The 22,296-nt window shown below is 38.7% G+C and overlaps 1 protein-coding gene and 4 non-coding genes across 7 annotated transcripts; 2 read left to right on the forward strand and 3 right to left on the reverse strand.

Moving 5' to 3' along the window:
- Positions 1 to 1,725: 1,725 nt before the first annotated feature.
- On the reverse strand, positions 1,726 to 8,516 carry LOC108714937 (traf2 and NCK-interacting protein kinase). 3 transcript variants are annotated; one of them, XM_041560694.1, is made up of 11 exons: positions 7,526 to 8,516; positions 6,618 to 7,143; positions 6,349 to 6,414; positions 5,700 to 5,756; positions 5,482 to 5,601; positions 5,183 to 5,293; positions 4,986 to 5,076; positions 4,280 to 4,392; positions 3,760 to 3,814; positions 3,262 to 3,343; positions 1,726 to 3,156 (listed from the first exon to the last, which is right to left on the reverse strand). In XM_041560694.1, the coding sequence occupies exons 4-11, from the start codon at positions 5,715 to 5,717 to the stop codon at positions 2,499 to 2,501; spliced, it is 1,248 nt and encodes a 415-aa protein (XP_041416628.1). In that variant the 5' UTR covers positions 5,718 to 5,756; positions 6,349 to 6,414; positions 6,618 to 7,143; positions 7,526 to 8,516; the 3' UTR covers positions 1,726 to 2,498. The 3 variants fall into 3 exon arrangements, with proteins under 3 accessions (XP_041416628.1, XP_041416629.1, XP_041416630.1); XM_041560695.1 differs by having other exon boundaries at positions 5,700 to 6,414; XM_041560696.1 differs by lacking the exon at positions 7,526 to 8,516 and having other exon boundaries at positions 5,700 to 7,508.
- Positions 8,517 to 15,020: 6,504 nt separating this feature from the next.
- trnai-aau lies at positions 15,021 to 15,094 on the reverse strand. The gene has a single exon. It is a non-coding gene; the product is annotated as a tRNA-Ile (tRNA).
- Positions 15,095 to 17,135: 2,041 nt separating this feature from the next.
- On the forward strand, positions 17,136 to 17,248 carry trnal-caa. The gene is made up of 2 exons: positions 17,136 to 17,173; positions 17,203 to 17,248. It is a non-coding gene; the product is annotated as a tRNA-Leu (tRNA).
- A 1,212-nt stretch (positions 17,249 to 18,460) lies between these two features.
- Positions 18,461 to 18,532, reverse strand: trnaa-ugc. The gene has a single exon. It is a non-coding gene; the product is annotated as a tRNA-Ala (tRNA).
- A 1,470-nt stretch (positions 18,533 to 20,002) lies between these two features.
- trnal-caa lies at positions 20,003 to 20,115 on the forward strand. Its single transcript has 2 exons — positions 20,003 to 20,040; positions 20,070 to 20,115. It is a non-coding gene; the product is annotated as a tRNA-Leu (tRNA).
- Positions 20,116 to 22,296: the final 2,181 nt, after the last annotated feature.

Here is a 22,296-nt window from a genome sequence, read left to right on the forward strand (position 1 = left end):
TCGGTGCCGCCAAACATTCCTTGTCTTCACAAATTAGAACAGATTACTCTGGAGAACCATGGTCATCAAACAAGTGTTCTTTTATTAAATTGCTCTACATGTTTCAGATCTAACTGGTCCTTCCTCAGGTGTCACCTATAGGATCTATTATCCAGAATGCTTGGGACCTGAGTTTTTTCTTTCAGATGAGGGCTCCCATACCTGTAGAAGTATCTTCAGACAATAAACTGATGTGTCCACTTTAAGTTTTCACTGATATATTTTTGTTCTTCCTCCCATTGTACAGATAGTCATGGCTGCCCCCCTCCCACATGTGGAGATGATAGAGCAGCCAAAGCAGCGAGGGATGCGATTTGGTTACAAGTGTGAGGGGCGCTCTGCTGGAAGCATTCCTGGGGAACGAAGCACAGACACAACAAAAACTCACCCCACTATTAAGGTCAGTGCATACAATTTCTTTTCTGCTTCATCTGCTCAGTAAGGTCATGGGGTTACAATAGTTAATGACAAACTATCTGGGGGAAACAAGTAATGAATTGACACATTTCAACGTGGGATGTATTCTGGAGGAGGGGATCTGCAAGAACATGAGTGGGGGGGTTGAATCAGGGTCTGCAGTTTAAAACATGGGACTTCATGAATTGGGAAGGGACCCAGCAGTGTTGCACAAATGTGGCCTTTATACACCCTGTATGTTATGCACATTATGTTTATGTCTCCCACCTATTTGCCTGTGTGACTTGTTAGATGTCTGTCACTGTTTCACTGAATGAAGGAATCACTACTCATTGCTTAAGACACACAGGCATGATTGATAAGACCTATGACATACCCCTTTGTGGGTTGGCTTTTGATGGCTGGTCTAATAAGGAGAAGGAAAACAGTACTTTTATTAGTTTTAAGTGTTTCTGTAGGTATGTTCTCTTACTGTATATCTAGTAGAAGTAATTCTAAAACAACTGGACTTGCTGAGTAAACATTAAAGTTGTTTCACTACTTATAGGAGCAGCTTCTTCAGTACAACTGACTGGTGTGGGAAGTTCTCAGCCTATAAACTCTTCCACTAATCCAATCACAATGGCACATTGTAACTCTTCAGAGAGGTGAAACTCACAGAGGTGTAGATTCCGTGTAGTTACTGTGATAGGATTATCCAATGTGTCATGTGACTCCTAGATAAAGCTGTTACTTGTGAGAGTTACATGAATGGACGTGTGAAGTGTTCTGGAACCGTCGGGGTACAGATGTTAGAAGAGCATTGTATGTAGCAGACAGGTGGTGTCACCTCTCTTCAGGGATGGTTTCTCCACCTTGACATGAATCGCCTCTTTCACGCCTCGTTCAAACCAGCATCTTCTTTATCCAAGATTTGCACATTGCTATCTTCAAAGGAGTGTCCCTTGTCTTTTAGGTGTAGAAAGACAGCTGAGTCTTGCCCTGTAGAGTTCTCCCTCCTATGCTGAGCCATTTGCTTGGTGAGCAGTTGTTTAGTCTTCCAGCATTAATTTTGTTCTTGTCCTAGAACCCTCTTGCTCTTATTTACCCTTGCTTTTGTAAACGCTCTCATTACCTTCCATAAATATGGATGTTTCGATCAGAATCAGATGATCGTTTGTAAATCAGCACCATTATATAAAAATATTATATTACATTTACAAATTTGCAATGTATTTTTAAAATCGGTAAAAACTGAAAACATAAATAAAACACTTCACAGAAATAACATCAAGATGTACAATGGTTGGTTTATTTTAGAAAAAAACCTTTAAAAAGAAATGAAGATGCAGTATTCCATCTTCTGAATTAAATGTGCCTCCTTCCTCCTCTTTTACTTATATCCCAATGTAGAAAACCATTTGCAAGAAATGAAGATGCAGAATTCCATCTTCTGAATTAAATGTGCCTCCTTCCTCCTCTTTCACTTATATCCCAATGTAGAAAAATATTTGCAAGAAATGAAGATGCAGAATTTCATCTTCTGAATTAAATGTGCCTCCTTCCTCCTCTTTGACTTATATCCCAATGTAGAAAACTATTTGCAAGAAATGAAGATGCAGAATTCCATCTTCTGAATTAAATGTGCCTCCTTCCTCCTCTTTTACTTATATCCCAATGTAGAAAACCATTTGCAAGAAATGAAGATGCAGAATTTCATCTTCTGAATATAAATATATTCCCCTTAATGCCGGTTGAGCCGACATCTTGTGGTGAAATTTCCTCCACAACTTCTTCACTGGCTGGTTCATCCACCTGAATCTCTGAAGCAGCTTCTTCAGCATTCTCTGCTGTTTTTTCTATTTTTGTGTCCAGTGACACAACATCGTCACTGGGCATTTCTTCTACAGCAGCACTAGGAATGTCTTCTGCTGTTTTTGAGGCTAGATCTTCAGCATTCTCTGCTGTTTCTTCTATTTTTGTGTCGGTTGATGAAAAAGCGCCAGTAACAATAATAACAATAACATTACTAAGCCTATAAAGTCACTAGCATTTTCTGTGACCTAATCTCCAGTATTCTCTTCTAATACTGGGGCTTCTTTGCTTGACTGAAATGAGGTGTGTGGAGCCTCCTCAGAATCGCCCATGTCAATATGGCATACGGTGGTCTGTTCCTCTTCAGTGTCGGTTGAGCCGACTTCCTCTTGTGGAGACAAATCCTGAGAAACTGAAAGTTCTGGGGCTTTTTCACTGGACTGAAGTGGGTCCTCCTTAGGTGTAGTTGAGGCTTCAACATCCTTCTCAGGTTCACCTATTTTAATATGACATATGGTGTCCTGTTTCCCCATAATGTCGGTTGAGCCGACATCTTGTGGTGAAATTGCCTCCACAACTTCTTCACTGGCTGGTTCATCCACATGAACCTCTGAAGCAGCTTCTTCAGCATTCTCTGCTGTTTTTTCTTTTTTTGTGTCCAGTGACACAACAACGTCACTGGGCACTTCTTCTACTGCAGCACTAGCAATGTCTTCTGCTGTTTTTGAAGCTAGATGTTTAGCTGCATTCAGTCTTCTGATTAAGTCTTTCATTTCTGCTTTCACTTGCATTTCATCCTGTAGCTCTGTTATGAAGTGATGTTCTTGGAGCAGAAACTTAGCCATTGGTCTGTCTTTGGGATCTTTGGTTAGACAGAGATCAATAAAGGAGTTAAAAGCTGGAGACCTGAAAAAAATAATAAAAGGGTGTTGATTTAGAGATAATATAAAATGCTCCTGATAACTTTAAGAGCAGAATGTCTGGTTTTCAAATGAGATGTGGTTATCTTACCATCTGCGTGGTCGACTCAGAGTTGGAGGATCTCCAGATACGATTTCTTTTCCAACTGCTTCTCCTTGTAAATGGAGCAGTGCTAATGGGTATAAATAAATACATGTCAGATTCCGGATGTTCCTAATAAATCTAGGTTGTTGTTATGAAAATATTTACTGCCTTCCCCCTCAAACCTTACAATCTACAATCTTCTCATTTTCAACCTGGGTCCCTTTAGTTATTAAGAAATAATTCCCATGGTTCCAACTAAATGCTACAGAGCTAGCAAACTATTATTTCTTTATTTCATTATCAATCATAGTTGATAATAACACTAATTTGTTCTTAAACTTCATGTTACATTCTTACTTCTCTCAGAGTTGGGGAGAGCTGGGCTTATGTGCAACATTACTTCTTTCATTCAACACATTATAAATACAACTAATATCTATATGTGTTTGGTGAAAGCCCCAAACAAGTCTAACACAACACAAAAAGATACTGGGAAATACTCACGGCAGCTTGTTTCTGCCATCTCAATGGCAGTTATTCCCAAAGCCCATATGTCGCACTGAAAATGAAAAGGAAGGCAATTATTTCAATTATTGTACTTTTCAGTTACATATTATAGGTTTTCAATCTCACCTCTGTTTATTCTTAAGTATGACTGAGAGGAAAAGACAACAAATAATCAGCATTGCTGACACTTTCATGTATTGATGTAAAAATTAAAGTAATAGTTTCAAGAAGAAATTGCTAGTTAGGGCTTGTTTGACATAAGAAAACCACAGAAATATCTCTTTTTAGCTTCAACTGCTATTTATATATTGTGTATATAATAAATACAGAGTGAATATATATATATATATATACAAATATGCATATATGATACTGACAGCTGGTACAATTGTGTGTGTTTCATTTATTCTTAGACCTATGGGGACAGTGGTGGTCAAAACACTAATGTTATTTAATCAGAAAGGTGTAAAACATACAGAAAAATGACAGTTGGACCACATTCAAGGTGAAGTCTTACCTTAAAATCATATGAGCTGCATGTCCACACCTCAGGTGCTATGTAGTGCGGCGTTCCCTGTAGTTCTTTGCAAGGCCAAAATCTTTTAATTTTTCGTGCAAGCCCAAAATCAACTGAAAATCATAAACAAAAATTGAATTAAAAACTTAAATGGTAAAGTAATTATACTGATCTCAAAGTGAAAAACAGAAAACAATGGATAAACTAATTATGTTGTCATTCAGCTGTTGTTTTGCAAGAGCTGTAATATATATATATATATATATATATATATATATATATATATATATATATATATATATATATATATATATAGATATAGATATAGATATAGATATATAAAAAATAGAAATTAAAAGTTTCTTATAGGTATGTACATTTTAAATGCTACCATTGCTAGAATTTGGCCTGGCCATGGCTTGACATGATGAAAGGGTGTCATAGTATCCTATACAGTTGTCTTAGGAAAGACATTGCTGTATATGAAACTAGAATTCTATAAATATATAATCACCCTTTGGAGCCAGAATTGATACCATTTTTGGCATGCCATTGGAATGTTTGTTATCTATTAATATCATTGGTATCAAGAATAATTGTAAGCAAGGTGTTTAATATACTGCCAGGTGGCAAACCTATCTGTAGTGGATTAATAAAAATACAATGATATCCTATAATTATCATTTATTAGATACATTTTTCTTACTTAAACGTATACTGGCGTCTTCAGTAATCGCAATATTATGGGACTTGATGTCTCGGTGCATTATTTGTTTTTTCTGGAGGCGCGACAGACCCTGTAAGAAAGAAAAAGAAAAATAAAACAATAATTTCTCAATGTTCTCTAACAGAAATTATAAACAAATACATAGAACATGCTAGAATAAGTTGAACCTGACATACCTTTAAGACTTCCCGACATACATAAGCAATGCAATGTTCGGGAAGACCTCTACAAAAAGGGCTGTTGATCAGTTCGAAGAGTGTCCCACCTCCACAAAATTCCATTTCAATCTGTAAGAAAAAGACAAATATTAATAGCATGTTCCTGTATGCTCCCCAAAGTATTGAGTTTAGTAGAAAATAAGGTCGAACTGACGTACTACATATTCCCTCATACTCATCCAGCCAACAGTTTTAGCTGAACAATATATGGGTAAGAGTAGTCAACTCTATGTATCTGTACAAAAACCTAGTCTTACCATTATAGGCATCATTATGGAGCCACGTTGTTGATAGGCTCCATAGAATGAGGCGATGTTTTTATGCCTTGATACTTCCTTATGGATCTCTATCTCCGTTTTTATTTCCTTCTGAGTATCCTAGGTAAATAGAAACACGAGTAAATACAGTGCACTTTATGAGTTTATTTGTAAGTTCATGCATGTTTGTTACTTATTTAAGAAAAAAGATATATTACCTCAGAAGGGTTCATCATTTTAATGGCCACAACCTTGTTGGTTTTCAGATTGTGACCCTGTAAAAGCAAAAAAAATGGATTTTGTTAATATTTGAAAATTGCCTTTTTCCGAACATGTTCATCCCATCCCTCTATAGTTCCCATCTTTAATTACCTATAATAACAGGCTAGCTTATTATAAGAAGTTTTATAGGTAGTCATGCTTACAGCAGAATTAATCAAAGGTTTAGGGGAAGTCTACCTTTATGTTAAATTTTAGCATGATACAGAATGACCTATTCTTCACAAAGTTTTTGTTTATTTTTTGTTTCTATAAAGTTTTTTTTAAATAATTGCTTTTCTCTATCCAGCTTGCAGTTTATAATCTTATCTGGTTTATGTAAATCTGTTGCTCTGTGAAGCGATAATTGAAATGCTTATAAATTTTCCAGTCTATAATGTAACCACTATATAGTTACTACGGTAAATAAAAACTAGATCACTCCTGAAATTCTAAACTGTTAAGCTGCAGAACAACCATATTTAATTAAAAAAAGACCAATTGCAAACTGTCTCATGATCTACACCACCCTAATAATTATTTCATAGGTGAACAACCAATTGAAGTTATTATTTATCTGCTATCTCTGTGTTAGATACTTTAGTTTACCTTGTAGACTTGGCCGGAGGAGCCGTTGCCAATCAGATTTCCCAGTTCCAATGTTCCTCTGGGTTCCTAGAGATATTAAAAAAAAAATATTAAAAGAAAAAGCAAAGTGACCAAGAAATATTAAATAATATAAAGTAATAATAAAGATAGTGATGCAACTATAGAAGAAACAAACTGACCGCGGGGTCATCTTCCTCTATAGCCATACTAAAAATGTGTATTTAAGTCATATACACAACAAAAAGTAATTATAAAATACAATCCATTACCTTTAAATGAGTTTTTCGCTTTCGTCCCTGTTTTGGATAAAAGAACAATAGAATATTTAGTGTAAGGAAGAAAGTAAGGCAACTGCAAACAACATACTAAAATGGACTCAAACACAACTTTTGACTTTAATAATGACAAATAGAAAGAAAATCAATATATATGAAGCCCACTTTGCTCTAAAAGAACTGATTTAATCTCTGTGCACATAATGATAACTCATTCAGGCACTTGATAATAAGAGGGAAATGCTTATTAATGAGTCAAATAATGAGGGACATTACTCAAATAATTATTATTCCTCTCTGGAACCCCAAAAGGACAAGTGTTACCAGGTTTTCCTCTTCTGGGGCCATTATTATAGCCCATATTTTGTGCACTTTGCACTTGTATTTCTCCCCATTCTACCCAACAGAACACACCCCAATCTTTTTTAATAGACTTACCTTACAACAAGCGCAAAACAATCTTCTCAACATTTGTCTTGTTTTCAGCAAGTCACTAAATGAACAGAAACTGCTCATTCTTCTGTGAAGAAAAACAGAAAAATCTACTTAATTTGATTTGTGGAGGAAAGCAAAATCAAACCGACTTTTTAGTTAATTTACCCTACACAGGGTATATAGGGTTTATTTATTCTTCACACCGCACTTTTTCCTATGACATCACATTTAAGCCCCACCACTATATTAATTTAAAGTGATAGTAACACTAAAAACAGACTATATTAATGTACACTAAAGGTTATCTATAGGCCATCTGGACCATTTTTGACTGATAATGCTGCATTTTGTTACTTAAAGTTCTTAAACCTGACTATTAGTACCACTTTAATGTTCAATGCTTACAGATTATTGTGATATTACAATTAAGCCCATAATATAGAGTTTTTTGTATGTATTTTTCTTACCTTTCACTTAAGTTCTTCTTCACTTGTGTGTTTTCACAAGGTTCTTCTTCTCTCGTGTGCTTTTTTTAAAAGTTCTTCTTCACTTGTGTGTTTTCACAAGGTTTTTCTTCACTCGTGTGCTTTCTCTAAAGTTCTTCTTCTCTCGTTTGTTTTCACTAAGGTTCTTCTTCTCTTGTGTGCTGGAAATATATAAATAGGTGTTTGGTGTGTCAGTCAACTCTGTTCACTGTGACATCACAATTAAGCCCCGCCCCATATTCACTTGAGGTTTACAGATCATTATGACATCATAATTAAGTCAGCCACATATTAACTTAAGGTTTAAGGCTTACAGATATGCCAATTAGTCAAACAGCTGACACTTTCATAATTTGACATCCCATAATATACAGGTTATATAGAGTTTTTTATATGTATTTTTCATACCTTTCGCTAATGTCAATTTTCTCTTGTGTGCTGGATAGCAATGATGTTTGGTGTGTCAGGTATCAAGTCAATTCTGTTCATTGTGACATCACAATTAAGCCCCGCCCCATTTTAGCTTGAGGCTTACAGATCATTATGACATCATAATTAAGTCAGCCACATATTAACTTAAAGTTTAAGGCTTACAGATATGCCAATTAGTCAAACAGCTGACACTTTCATAATTTGACATCCCATAATATACAGGGTATATAGAGTTTTTTATATGTATTTTTCTTACCTTTCGATAATGTCAATTTTCTCTTGTGTGCTGGATAGCAATGATGTTTGGTGTGTCAGTTATCAAGTCAACTCTGTTCATTGTGACATCACAATTAAGCCCCGCCCCATATTCACTTGAGGCTTACAGATCATTATGACATCATAATTAAGTCAGCCACATATTATCTCAAGGTTTAAGGCTTACAGATATGCCAATTAGTCAAACAGCTGACACTTTCATAATTTGACATCCCATAATATACAGGGTATATAGAGTTTTTTTATATGTATTTTTCTTACCTTTCACTAATTTTCTTTTTCTCTCGTGTGTTTTCACTAAAGTTTTTCTTCTTTTGTGTGCTGGAAATAAATAAATAGGTGGTTGGTGTGTTAGTTATCAAGTCAACTCTGTTCATTGTGACATCACAATTAAGCCCCACCCCATATTCACTTGAAGCTTACAGATCATTATGACATCATAATTAAGTCAGCCACATATTATCTTAAGGTTTAAGGCTTACAGATATGCCAATTAGTCAAACAGCTGACACTTTCATAATTTGACATCCCATAATATACAGGGTATATAGAGTTTTTTATATCTATTTTTCTTACCTTTCACTAATGTCAATTTTCTCTTGTGTGCTGGATAGCAATGATGTTTGGTGTGTCAGTTATCAAGTCAACTCTGTTCATTGTGACATCACAATTAAGCCCCGCCCCATATTCACTTGAGGCTTACAGATCATTATGACATCATAATTAAGTCAGCCACATATTAACTTAAGGTTTAAGGCTTACAGATGTGCCAGTTAGTCAAATAGCTGACACTTTCATAATTTGACATCCCATAATATACAGGGTATATAGAGTTTTTTTATATGTATTTTTCTTACCTTTCGCTAAGGTCCTTCTTCTCTCATGTGCTGGATAGCAATGATTAGGTGTGTGGTGTGTCAGTTATCAAGTCAACTCTGTTCATTGTGACATCACAACTAAGCCCCGCCCTCACATTATCTTAAAGGGACAGTAACACTTAAATACAACTTTTTAAAATATACATTTATATGTAAAATTACCCATAATTCATGTTTCCCATTTTTCACTGATAGGGATACTTTTGTAATTAAGCGTCACTTAAAGTTTCTAAACCTGTCTGTTTTGCCAGCCTGACTGTCTGTGTCTCTTTAATGTTCAAGTCTTACAGATAAGATCATTGTGACATTAATTAAGCCCCACCCCCATATTTGCAAAAAATTGGGGGTTGTGGGAGCAGTCTAAAGGCTAAATGAAAGTATATTTAAGTATAATGGAAGTGCTACTTACAATACACTTCCCTGGTCCCTTGTCTCATAAGTAATTCAGTATAAATGCAAGTGCAGGTGTTTTAGTTACAAGGTTATGATCATAAAGTTGAAGCAAACTATGAAACAATGTAAATATGGAACTAGAGCAACCGCAATGGACTGGGCCTAAAACATAAATGATAGCATAGAAATGTAAAAGCCAAATACTTGGATTTCTCTTGAGCCTTGATGTGAGGGGCTGTGTCATTGTTCTTGCACTTGCCATTAGATTGTGGGAAACCACGTGACTTTGTGTGTCATTTGCTTTATTTTATTGTCCTACGAGAAGTTGCAACAAATTCATCCTGAGGATTCAAATGCTTCATACAAACAGCTGTGGGTGGACAATATGAGTTTGCACAATTTTAGTCATTTATTATTTACTATTGCACTTAAACGGGCTAAAGTTTCTTTTAGTACCTTTGGAATGTATAGATTGCTCTTGTCTGTGCTTGAGGGAAATATGGGGTTAAAGATATTATGGGGGTTGTTATTACATTTTGGTGTGGTTATGGCCAATCATTTATTGGGGTTTTCTATTTTAGTGTTCCTGTCCAATTGATATCAATAGGGTTGCTTGTATTCTACAGAATACCAAACCAAATCTGAACATTAATATGCACATTAAAATATGAATAAAATTGTATAAAATGCGTTGATTGTAAATAAACAGTTGTAGTATGAACTGACAATGATCTCTAAATTGTTGGTAGTTAATCCCATTGCTTAGGTGATAGAATATAAATGGCATAGACATAGACTGCCAATGTTTGATATGGCCAAGAGGATTATATATTTACACTATAGGTTCATTTTACTGTTCCTGTTCAATATTGGAGCAGCAAAGCTTTAGTTCTGCTACATCTCCCAGCACCATTATAATAAAGACAAACAAGGCAACTGCAGTGTTTCCTACATGTTTAATGTGAATCTAGTGAATGACCTAAATGCATATTTGACTTAATTATCCTCATTCTATTTCAACCTCAACACACATGATACTTCCTTGAGTTATTTTCTGTATACTTTGCAACAACACAAGACATCAAGCAGCGATTTATTATTGACAATGACAATACATTGTAAATGTTTTATTAAAACTTACCTGGTATTTCAATTAAATTCTGGTCTGTACCCGATGTCTGAATATCTTTTCTTCTCCAAGTCTTAACAGATTCTCTTGTCTAACAAATCTTCCCAATTTCCTTTTACATCTGCATTGATGGGACTGTCCATGGACCTTCTGAAAATGTGACTTTGTTTGTGATGTTTTTGCCAAGGGACATGATTCAGGTCCAGATCTTTCTATATTTGAATTTGTATATTTAAAGTCTTGGGATGTTGAGTTTTCTCTTGGTTGACAGAAATCCATGGAATCTGGGAAGTTTGACTGATCTACTGAATGTCCAAAATGGCCTCTCAGATCCGGAGACATCAGGCACCAACAGCTTATGGGCATATTAGCATCTCTAGAATGGCAACATCCCCCTAGCATGAGGAAAAAGCATAAAGAAGTATTTTGTGTTTTAGAAGTCACAACTTCTTCAGTTACATTGAGGAGGAGAAACAATAGCTTATCTCAAAGCAGTTCCATTATGAAATGCTGGCTATTTCTGAGAGCACATACCCAGGCAAAATGACTACATATGGCTGCCTACACACCAATATTACAACTATAAAAAATGACATTTATTGGTTCAAGAAAAGAATTTTAAATGGTAGAATAAATTACTTGCAATGGAGACAGGGTAATTTAGTAGCAGACCTAGAAATCATGACAGAATCGCTTTAATTTAAAGGCAGCTACATTATTTCCCCATTTGGGATTAGTGGCAATGCAGCTGTAGATACGAAGAATCTTATTGCCACAATTTTTGATATTCAATATTGCAATTTTGCAGGAATTCATGCCAATTGCTAGTGGTCGATTTAATTAGGACAGTAAAAGGGATATGAATGTCAGGCTAATAATGTTTAAATACAAACATAAGGTTTAACGCAAAATAAAAAGACTACATAAATTCATGTAGTAAAACATATTAGACATATTATTATTATTATTCTTCTCTTTATAGTACTTTGCAATAAATAATTTCACAACAAGGTGATAATATCAGATTCTTACCTGTCTTGCTGATGTTGCTGTAAGGATTTCTGTAGAGACTGCTGTATGTTCCATGATATGGATTCTGGAGAGAAAAGGGTCTGTTTCTGTTGGAAGATAATGAATCACAGCACTAAGGAGCTTTTTTTGTATATAGAGTAGTGCCAGAACCTAGTGATAGGCGAATAAATTCGCCAGGTGCAAATTTGCAATGAATTTCCGCGTGTCGATGCCGGAAAATAAATTCGAAAAACTACGATGAAAATTTGCCAGCGAAAAATCCGCTGGGTCAAAAACATTTGGGCGCGCGTCAGAATAGTAGCGCTCATAAAAATAGTTTTGACACCAGTTGACTTTAATGCATTTGGACAAACTAGACGCGAGTATAAAAATTGTTACAGGCGCTGAAATTGACACGTGTCAAAATAATTTTGACGCCCATTAACTTAAATGCGGATTTCCGAAATGGGACAAATTCGCCCATCCCTACCAGCACCCCCTTTGTGAAAATGATGTTATCTATTAGTTCATATTATGCACATATCTAATGCTTTAGGACCTTTCTCAAAATTGAATGAGTACTGAAAATACTGGACACATGCAAAATGTGATAATTGTTTTCAGAAAGGGAAAGCATGTCCTAATATATTGCTCTGCTATAATACAACATTGACTCTGTACCCTGAATTTTTATTGAAAGAGTATGGAGAAATAACCTGGTATTATATGTTCTGAAGCAGATTAACATTGCATTATATTTACAGTAAATGCTTATGGAGCAATTTGTTTTTGGTGTTACTAATACTTTACCACAACGGTCAGCTCTTCAGTAGTTTGTAGGATTCATTTGCATGTATACTCCTAGCTGGGGTGGAGCAGGGCTGATCACATTGTCTGGCCATGACAGGATCTGATTTACATGACTGCAAACTCCATATTAAAGATGTTCCCTGTCCTTCATCAGGATTCCATCTGCATGAAGCAAAAGGAAACAACGAGACAACAACTGAATTCAATGAAAGGTTATATTTCCAACATGAAAACACTTGCCCTTTGGTAAACTCCCATGGAGTGACATCTGGAATGCTACTGCTATGTTAGGAGGAGAATTTACATAGATGGGGGTTAGATACCGGGGGGACATGTGTTACATTGAGAAGAATGGGAATCTCACCAGCTTGAGCTTTAATGACTATAAACTAGGGATGCACCAAGTCCAGGATTCAGCCAGGATTTGGCCTTTTCAGCAGGATTCAGATTTGGCTGAATCCTTCTGCCCGGCTGAACCAAATCCAAATTGTAATTTGCATATGCAAATTAGGGGCGGTGTGGGAAAACGCATGAATTTTTGTCACAAAACAAGGAAGTAAAAAATGTTTTCTCCTTACCACCTCTAATTTGCATATGCAAATTAGTATTTGGATTCGAGGACCCAGGTTGGATGGCTGAGGAGTGTGGAGCGAGGACCCAGGTTGGATGGCTGAGGAGGGAGGAGTGAGGAGCAAGACCTGACAGCTGATAAGGGAGGAGTGAGGTGTAACGTCTGCTTTGAGGAGGGGCGAGTGTAAAAGCAGGCGACGTTGCATTCCTCTAGCAGAGGAGATCACATACAGGAGATGGATTTCCACAGACGGTGTCCTAATATGCGTTCTGTACCTGCCGCTCTTCATCCTACTTGCTGCGGCTCAGTCTTGCCTGTCACTTCATCTATACAGCCCTCGCACCTGCTGGCGGCTTCTTGAGTGTGTGAACGCGGTAATCTATTGGTTATTTTACTAATCTATTGGGTGCACACTCAGGAAGCCACTAGCAGGTGCGAGGGCTATAGACGTGGATGTGACGCATATTTTAATGACGTCTATAGCCCTCGCCTTTAAACAGATGAGAAGACTAACATTTAATAGGTCTATTCAGTGTTTCATTTATCTCACAGTAGGCCTACACATACACACTGCACTTCTATTTGTCGTATTCTGTTGTTTTAACAGTTACAATTAAAAAAAAGGTTAACATTTTTAAAGTTTATAAGCTGTGTTATGTTTTGAGCAGTGTCGGACTGGCCCGGTGGGCCCTAACCCTTATGGGCCCCCGCCAGGCCAGACCCCCTCTCCCAATGATAAGTACGTCAAAAAAAATTTTGACGCATGCCCAGGGCGACATTCGCGCAGCTGCGCCGAGCTGAGCGCACGTCACAGTGGAGGGCGGCGTTCACGCTTTCACAGTAAAGAGGCAGCAGGGGAAGCAGGGAAGGAGGCCCTGGACAGAAGTCCCTGTGGGCCCCGGGCCCCCAGTCCGACCCTGATTTTGCGGCTCCAGACTATTTTCCTTTAGTGGAAAAGGCGGGAAAATGGCACTTTTGATAGTAAAGGTTGCTGACCCCTGCTCTAGTCTACGGGGGTTATTTATCAAAGTCTGATTTTATCTCAACATTTTCTGCTACAAACTCCAATCAAATCCGCTCACGTTTTTTTACGTTTATTTATTATTACATTTTCCTGAAAATTTGCTTTGCGGGAAAAAAAATCCAATTTTCATGATCTTTTTGGATTTCTCACTCGAAAACTCCGATTTTTTAATACTTTTTTTGCCCAAAAACTTTGGGGGTTTGCACGAAACCCAACGAACATCAAAAAAATCATTGGGACTTCTCCCATGGACTTATATGCAACCTCGACAGGTCTGAGATGCCGGATTTTCTGATTCAGACTTTTCCATCCTCGGGGTTCAATAAATTCCGAAAAATGTGTGTTTTTTTTAAAAGTCCAATTTTATATATATAAAAAAAAAACACAAATTTCTCTGGATTATTTGCATTCTGAGTTTAGTAAATAACCCCCTATGAGTAGCACTACTATTCATTATATATAACACCTTCCTTGCCCTATAGTGATGTGCGGGCCGGCCTGATACCTGCAGGACCCTGGGGTCGGGTGGGTTCTGGCCGACCTCGCACTGTTCCTTTTGGGTGGCAGGCGGGTGCAGGTTGAGCTCTTCTCCTGCTCTCCCCACTGCCACCATGAAATGCCGGCTTCCAACTTCCGGGTTCATCTTTTATAGACGCTGCACCTGCTCACCCCGTCCCTTTTGTGACGCCATCGGCGGGCGTTCTTTAAAAGGAACCTAGAAGTTGGATGCAGGCGGGAGTGGGGCAAAGGGAGGGCGGGTTAGGGTTGGGTGTGGCTCAGGGAAATCCCCATCCGCACATCACTAATTGCCCTACCCCCCCATAATTGTCATTTAAGCTTAAGCTGATGGCCTTTAATACATGAAATGCTACACAAACACTATAGCAGTAAAGTACTGGGTATAAAGACTAAAAAAGAGCAAGACTAATACAGTAAAAACAAAAAAAAACACTTGGCCAGTACGGGGATCGAACCCGCGACCTTGGCGTTATTAGCACCACGCTCTAACCAACTGAGCTAACCGGCCAACTCATAGATACAGCTGGAGAAGCCAGTGCCAAAATGTCGTTTTAGCCAATGAAAAACCACTTCCGTATGTCGTATAATATAAGGACCGGGCACTGTTTGTTTGATGAATTATGATTCAGCGCAGAGCCTTAGTCCCTGTCACTCATTCCTATGACATAGGATCAGAGCTGCTGAAAGGAAATGGCGGGGAGAAGCAAGGAGTGTAACAGAACGTTCCTTTACACGTGTAACAAGTCCCGTCTGTCCCTCAGCAACTGCACAGACACCACAGCTTTGCCAATGAGGCTCCCCAAACTTTAGTCAGTGACGGGCGCGTATGAATACACCGCAGTGATAATGCTACAGGGTATCTTCTAATAGAGGTGCACGATACACACTACTACACTGCGGCCAGAACTAAGTCCCTCAAGGAGGAGGAGGACAGTGGCTGTAGTTAGGTCTAGTGATAAGGCGCTTACATTTGCCGCCTCTTTAAACCATAAAAGAATAATGTCCGGACGTAAGCCCCACTACACTGAGGTTTTCCCATGTCCCCGGCTGCATTACTGCCAATCAGTAACATGAATGTCCTTCTGTACCCCCCCCAAGTCACGGTGAGTGGAAAGTTCCAGGGACCAAACTGCAACAGCCTCGTGCAGGACGTTCCTCACACACAATCAGAAAGTTGGTTATGAGGTAACAGATAGAGATAAGACGTTCGTTATGAGGTAATATATAGAAGCTGAGGCGGGTGAGCTGCTTGACAAGTGATTTTATCACGAGCAAAGCTTTATGTCGCCCAATAACTCAGAGTAGAAAATGGCTCCCAGCACGGGGACGTCACCTGAAACGTTATTCTCCCAACTACAGCAACAAAACAAACTTTTTTGCGCTTCACATAAGTCAAGGCAATTTTACTCTGTCCCTGAGAACAGCCAGCCTCCGTCTCACATTAGCTCAACCCCCGGGATTTCAATTCTTTTTCCCGCTCTTCCCTTATTGGACAAGCCAGGCTTTACCCCTTGAACTTCCGGCATACGCATTGGGCGTTCCTCCCTTACGTCGCCTGGGTATTTCCGCAGCCCGTGCCAGGGACTGTCTGTCAATGTGAGTGACTGTAGAAGGGGCGGATATGTATTAGGGAGGGAAGAAGAAGAAGACGAGGAGGGATATCGGAACAAGTGGAGAAGTAAAGAGTATCTGTTAAGCAAATATTGTACCAATTGTTTATATAAACTATAGTAGTACTTATCTGTTATCTACTGTGTATCCTGTGCTTGAATGGCTGCCCCCATGGCTACACAGCAGCTTGTTTATATAGTGTATACTCTGTGTTAATGGCTGCCCCATGGCTACACAGCAGCTTGTTTATATAAACTATAGTAGTAGTATACTGTATGGTGTATGGTAATGGCTGCCCCCATGGCTACACAGCAGCTTGTTTATAAACTATAGTAGTACTTATCTGTTATCTACTGTGTATCCTGTGCTTGAATGGCTGCCCCCATGGCTACACAGCAGCTTGTTTATATAAACTATAGTAGTACTTATCTGTTATCTACTGTGTATCCTGTGCTTGAATGGCTGCCCCCATGGCTACACAGCAGCTTGTTTATATAAACTATAGTAGTACTTATCTGTTATCTACTGTGTATCCTGTGCTTGAATGGCTGCCCCCATGGCTACACGGCAGCTTGTTTATAGAAGCTATAGTTGTTTTTCTGTAGCAAAATGGCTAGTTTTGCGAGTTTAGGGCACCAGTAGATTATGCTGTCTTTCTTTTAAAACACTTTAATTATCTGTTGTTGCTGTTCCTTTAATGAACATTCCTATAACACTCCATGCTGGAATGTAAACCATGACAATGTACAGTATTTTGTGTACCAAATAAAAATAAACTACAATAGAAATAAAATCACCTGCTACTTAAATGTATTAAACATTCTTGTGTAAGACAGGTGAAGACAAGTGAAAGTACAAAGTATAAACAATGGGGTTTGTGCAAATAAAAAGAAACTGTTGAGACTCTTCAAAGCATCAGAGATGTGTCTGTATCAGTTGTCAGGATGGCCGAGCGGTCTAAGGCGCCAGACTCAAGAATCAGGTTTCTTCCCCTATAAATGGGTGTTCTGGTCTCCGAATGGAGGCGTGGGTTCAAATCCCACTTCTGACAATACTTTTAGCCACCAATAACTTACTGGCAGTACTAGAGAATGTGCAAAAGGGGATTTCAGTTCAAATACATAATCACATATTTTGCTATGATTGAAATATAAGTGTTAAAATAAAGCTGTTTTCTCTGAACCTGTTAATGTAAAAACTGTATGTTTAGGGAGCATGACTATTGACTTTATTCCCCAGTATTATACAGACTGACCAGATATTAGTGACAACCAGACAGGCAAATTATCTACATTTTTAGGCATAATTATATCATTTGTGTATGTTGCATCATTATAGTTCTCTCTTGTCTTCAGGTAAGGGAGACTGGGGTGGAAAGGTAAAGGAAGAATAAGAGAGAAAGAGTTACTAAAGTATTAGTACCTTAAAGGGATTATAGCATGCCCTGTCTATATAGCCAGATATTTCAAACATTTTCACACTTTTTTATGGTGTTGTTTAATAAAGCTGTGATCTTTTCCATATCAACTTCCACCATAGTCTATTCTTCACTTTCTGTAGTGTAGGTGACACATCTGTCCATCTCTTGGCTATAAGGCACCTTGTTGTCAAGTATAGGTGACACAGAAATGGTATTCACTCTTTATGAGTTAGTTTATAGAGTACAAGGGCTAGCCAGGGGTCGGGTAGAATGTTAGTGGTCAGAATTTCATTCATGAGTGAAAAGATATATTGTTTTTTTCAGGGGAATACTGCCCCTATAACATTGTTTTGGCTGCCAGTGTAGCCAAATGGGCTTTATGACCATTTAAATCAAATGAGTTAAGGGCAAAATATTTTCTGAGTAGAAACAGCAACATGAAACAATCTCAACTATGTTATTGCAAACCAGGTCTTATTGTATAGCAGACAATATTGTTTCATTGTGCTATAGGTTAGCCAAATATTCACTTGTACCAAAGTTACAGATAAATAGTAGGATGGTCAAAACAGTCACCCAGGACAGTTAATGAATATTCTCCTTCAGCTCTAACTATTGAGGTCCCCTATACACGACACTAACAAACTCTAGGTAGAGCAGCCAGAGTTGAGGAAAGACTGCTCTCAAGCATTCACACTTCATTCCAAGCACCCTTAACACTATCAATAAGGAAGTCTTTCTGAAAGCACAGGCTATTTAATAGCACTTGTGTATATACATACAGAAATGTGTTTCAGAACGATAGCAAATGCGTTTATGATGTTTTCTTATCAAAATAGATCCTGGAGATGCCGGGGATTGAACCCGGGGCCTCATACATGCAAAGCATGCGCTCTACCACTGAGCTACATCCCCTGTGTGCTCAAAAGGGTTTCTGAACACTTACCATGGGGATCACTTACCATGCCTCTTTCTACAACTATCCCTATTGGGTGGGAAGCAAAATTTACATTCTAGCCGGCGGGCGACTAATCTCCCTGAATCTGCCTGTGTGCCCTGACCCTTTCCTGCACTAGTACAATTGGCGTGTTTGCTGCCCATCAACCTGGTCACCATTAACTCTTGGGTATTCCTCCCTCCTACAGATGTGTCCACTAGCAGCATTTAAACCCCACATCTTACTTCTTCCCGTCAGTGTAAAACGTGCTAAGGTTAGGGTGGGCATGCTTTGCACCAAAACGGATAATGAAGAATCTTTCAGACACTGGGATTTGGTAAAATATTGGTTTGTTCAGATAAAATTTGGAAACTACCTTCGGCAGGAAACTCAAACTTGGTCTGAGGGTCACCCCTTGAAAACTGTGTGAAGAGGATAAGCCGTCAGGGCTTCGAGCTCAGAAACTCTCAAAGCGATTGCTACTAGAAAAACTGCGAAAAGCCCCTTTCACTACCCTAGTGCCTCCTCCCTGCCCTTTTGGGTTGACACCTGTCTGGTTTTGACTCGTAGGAGTCCAGTTTTTGAGTGGGCTGCCTGAGTCAAAACGGCCTGCCAGGATATCTAAATTAGGAAAACTAGGTAGGATTCCCCTAAACTGACACAATTGGGCAATCATCATAACCCTATTGCTACTGTCATCTGCCCTAACATCACCAGCCACCATCTGCCCAGCCTTTCTGAAGCCAAAAGGTGGTAACCTTATTTATACCACAGCTACTTCAAGCCCCTAGTGAATTCTTTAAAGGGATACTGTCATGGGAAAAAAAATTTTTTTCAAAATGAATCAGTTAATAGTGCTGCTCCAGCAGAATTCTGCACTGAAATCCATTTCTCAAAAGAGCAAACAGATTTTTTTATATTCAATTTTGAAATCTGACATGGGGCTAGACATATTGTCAATTTCCCAGCTGCCCCAAGTCATGTGTCTTGTGCTCTGATAAACTTCAGTCACTCTTTACTGCTGTACTGCAAGTTGGAGTGATATCACCCCCTCCCTTTTCTCACCCAGCAGCCAACACTGCACTGATTATTTGCCATATCTTTTATTAGGTAAAATCTGAGGCAAGAAGGACACCAAAATACTTGTGATAGCATTGTTTTATACAGAAACACATTTGCTTTAAAACCCTCTATTTTTGGCAGTTTTTCAAATGATCTGTAAGGTGACTAATAGTAATAATATTATTTCTGTACCTAATAATAAATTAATTAGCACAGGAATAAATCCACCTGTTACTTAAATGAATTAAACAGTATTATGTAAGACAGGTAAGTTGAACTACAAACTATTAGCTAGAATTTTTTTTTCAGGTTCATAGTGGGGGTTTAGTTGCCAATGTGCTAATGAAAAGCATCTGTTGTCACAAATAATAAAATACAAACCAGTTGTCAGGATGGCCGAGCGGTCTAAGGCGCCAGACTCAAGAAAAGAGTTTCTTCCCCTATAAATGGGTGTTCTGGTCTCCAAATGGAGGCGTGGGTTCAAATCCCACTTCTGACAATGATTTTTCCCACCAATAAATTCATAATACAGTTATGGCAACACCGGGGAGTATGGAAAAGGCGATATCAGTTCATCTTTATGTGTTGCTATGATTGAAATATAAATTGTATTTCTTATACTAAAGCGATTTTGTCTGAACTGGCAAACTCTGTATGGTTAGGGAGCACGAGTAGTAACTCAGTACTAACCTCAGTATCACTCTGATTGCAAATGATTGCAAAATTGTATCTGTTGCTCAAGTATTCATTTTGGGGGTATAGTTTTCCTTTAATTCAGGTTATTAGATCATAGCAACTTAGCATCAGATTTTTATATCAGTAGCATCTGCTTCTATGAAATATGAACCTCATTTTCTGCTCAATGATTTATGCTAAGGTTTTCGAAGTTGCCAAGAAAAAAGTATGTGCATGTCACTGACACTCCAGAATCGAAGATGGTAAGTTCTGGTGACAATAGTAAAGGCCTGGATCATTACTACTAATAAAATATGCCTTTTCTAGCCATGTTTTCATTTTAGGGCTTAGTTCTCCTTTAAAAACTATGTAAACATCGCAGCAACAGTAGAGATGTTTTCTTCATGACTTGTGGTGTCCTGTGCCACTGGGACAATCACAGCCCAAGGGCTACTACTTGTTACCAAACCATTTTCGTAGTTTATAGCAAAACTCTGAATTGGCTTTTAATGCCAGAGCCTTTTATCCACAGATTGTATATTTTATGATCTGTAGCAGACAACAGCTTAATACAATTAATTTCTCTGCTGGACGTGCCCATCCATAGGCAGTTACAAACAAACGTGTTTAGTTGTATAGGTGAGTCCTGTATCTAACGGTGCTCCCTTGTTTATGCTCCATTAAAGGGGACAGTCATGTGGTGACCACTGCACTGCCAATATGAATACAGCTTTGCCAAAAACAGGCAGTGGTGTATTCACTCTTTATGGATTCTAGGAGATTCAAGCTGTGCTCCTGGTTTTTTGGACATGCTCCACATGTAATAAGTTTAAATTATCATTCTCAACCAGTTACCACTGTACTGGCCTATATTTTCTATCTTTCTTCCATATGAATAGGGACAACAGTATAAATGATTAGAATGGAATTTTAGGAAATTGTTTGCAATATCAATGTGATCAGATGGCAGCCGTGTTTTTTAGCCATGAATTTTTCTGTTTTTCGCTCATTTCTCTCAACCTTCGCCTGTATGGAACTAGACTTAGCAACCGTGAGTACCAAATCAGAAAGTTAAGAGGTTGCCAAACTCAAGTTGCCAAAGACAATGTGATTATACTCACAACAAATAAGCCTGAATATGAGCTAAAAGCCACAACATGCAAATATACTCACGTGCACACCCGAGCCCTATGAAGTAATAGACCAGGTGCTCGGACCCTAGGAAGACGGCACTTCCGTAATACGATAGGAACGAAGAAAGCAGGTACCGGCACACAGGTGCGATTCAAGTAGGGAATTTAACCCTTACGTGTTTATTAAGTCGACACAACGTTTCGGGGGCAACATCACCTGACGAAGGGGGAGTTGCCCCCGAAACGTTGTGTCGACTTAATAAACACGTAAGGGTTAAATTCCCTACTTGAATCGCACCTGTGTGCCGGTACCTGCTTTCTTCGTTCCTAAAAGCCACAACCACACAGGTACCAACACCGGCTTCAACAAAGATGTTGCCGCTAGTGATGTGTGGGCTGGTCCCGATACTAAAGGGACCCATGGGTTTACCTGCAGGTCAGAGGCCGACCTCGCACCCCCATTTGCAGGTGGTGGGTGGGTCCGGGTTGAGCACTTCTTCCTGCTTTCCCTGCCCACCACCTTAGATTGCCAGCTTCCAACTTCCGCTTTTGTAGACGCCCCTTTTGTGACATCATCGGCGGATCGGCGTGAGTCTTTAAAAGGAAACCGGAAGTTGGGCACAGAAGGGAGGACAGGTTTGGGTCGAGTGCGGGTTTATCCGACCCGCACATCACTAGTTGTCGCTCACAGCTTCCAGGCCTGTTAGTTCAGTTGGTTAGAATGTGGCACTCGCAAACATCGATCCCCATACAGGCCATGTTGCTTCTTTTCACCAGTTGAGCCTTTCTTATCTAACCTACTTTCAATTTTACCTAGCATCCAGCCAATGGTTTGAATGAGAGACAGCAGTATGAATAGAGGAGGGCCGAAA

This window comes from Xenopus laevis, chromosome 4S (assembly GCF_017654675.1).
Source record: "Xenopus laevis strain J_2021 chromosome 4S, Xenopus_laevis_v10.1, whole genome shotgun sequence".
Lineage (NCBI taxonomy): Eukaryota > Metazoa > Chordata > Amphibia > Anura > Pipidae > Xenopus > Xenopus laevis.

Coding starts and splice junctions, on each gene's coding strand:
- LOC108714937 (XM_041560694.1), bottom strand. Junction 3,815..4,279: donor GCAGCTCATATGATTTTAAG/GTAAGACTTCAC, acceptor TTTCATTTTCAG/TGCGACATATGGGCTTTGGG. Junction 3,157..3,261: donor CTGAGTCGACCACGCAGATG/GTAAGATAACCA, acceptor TATTTTTTTCAG/GTCTCCAGCTTTTAACTCCT.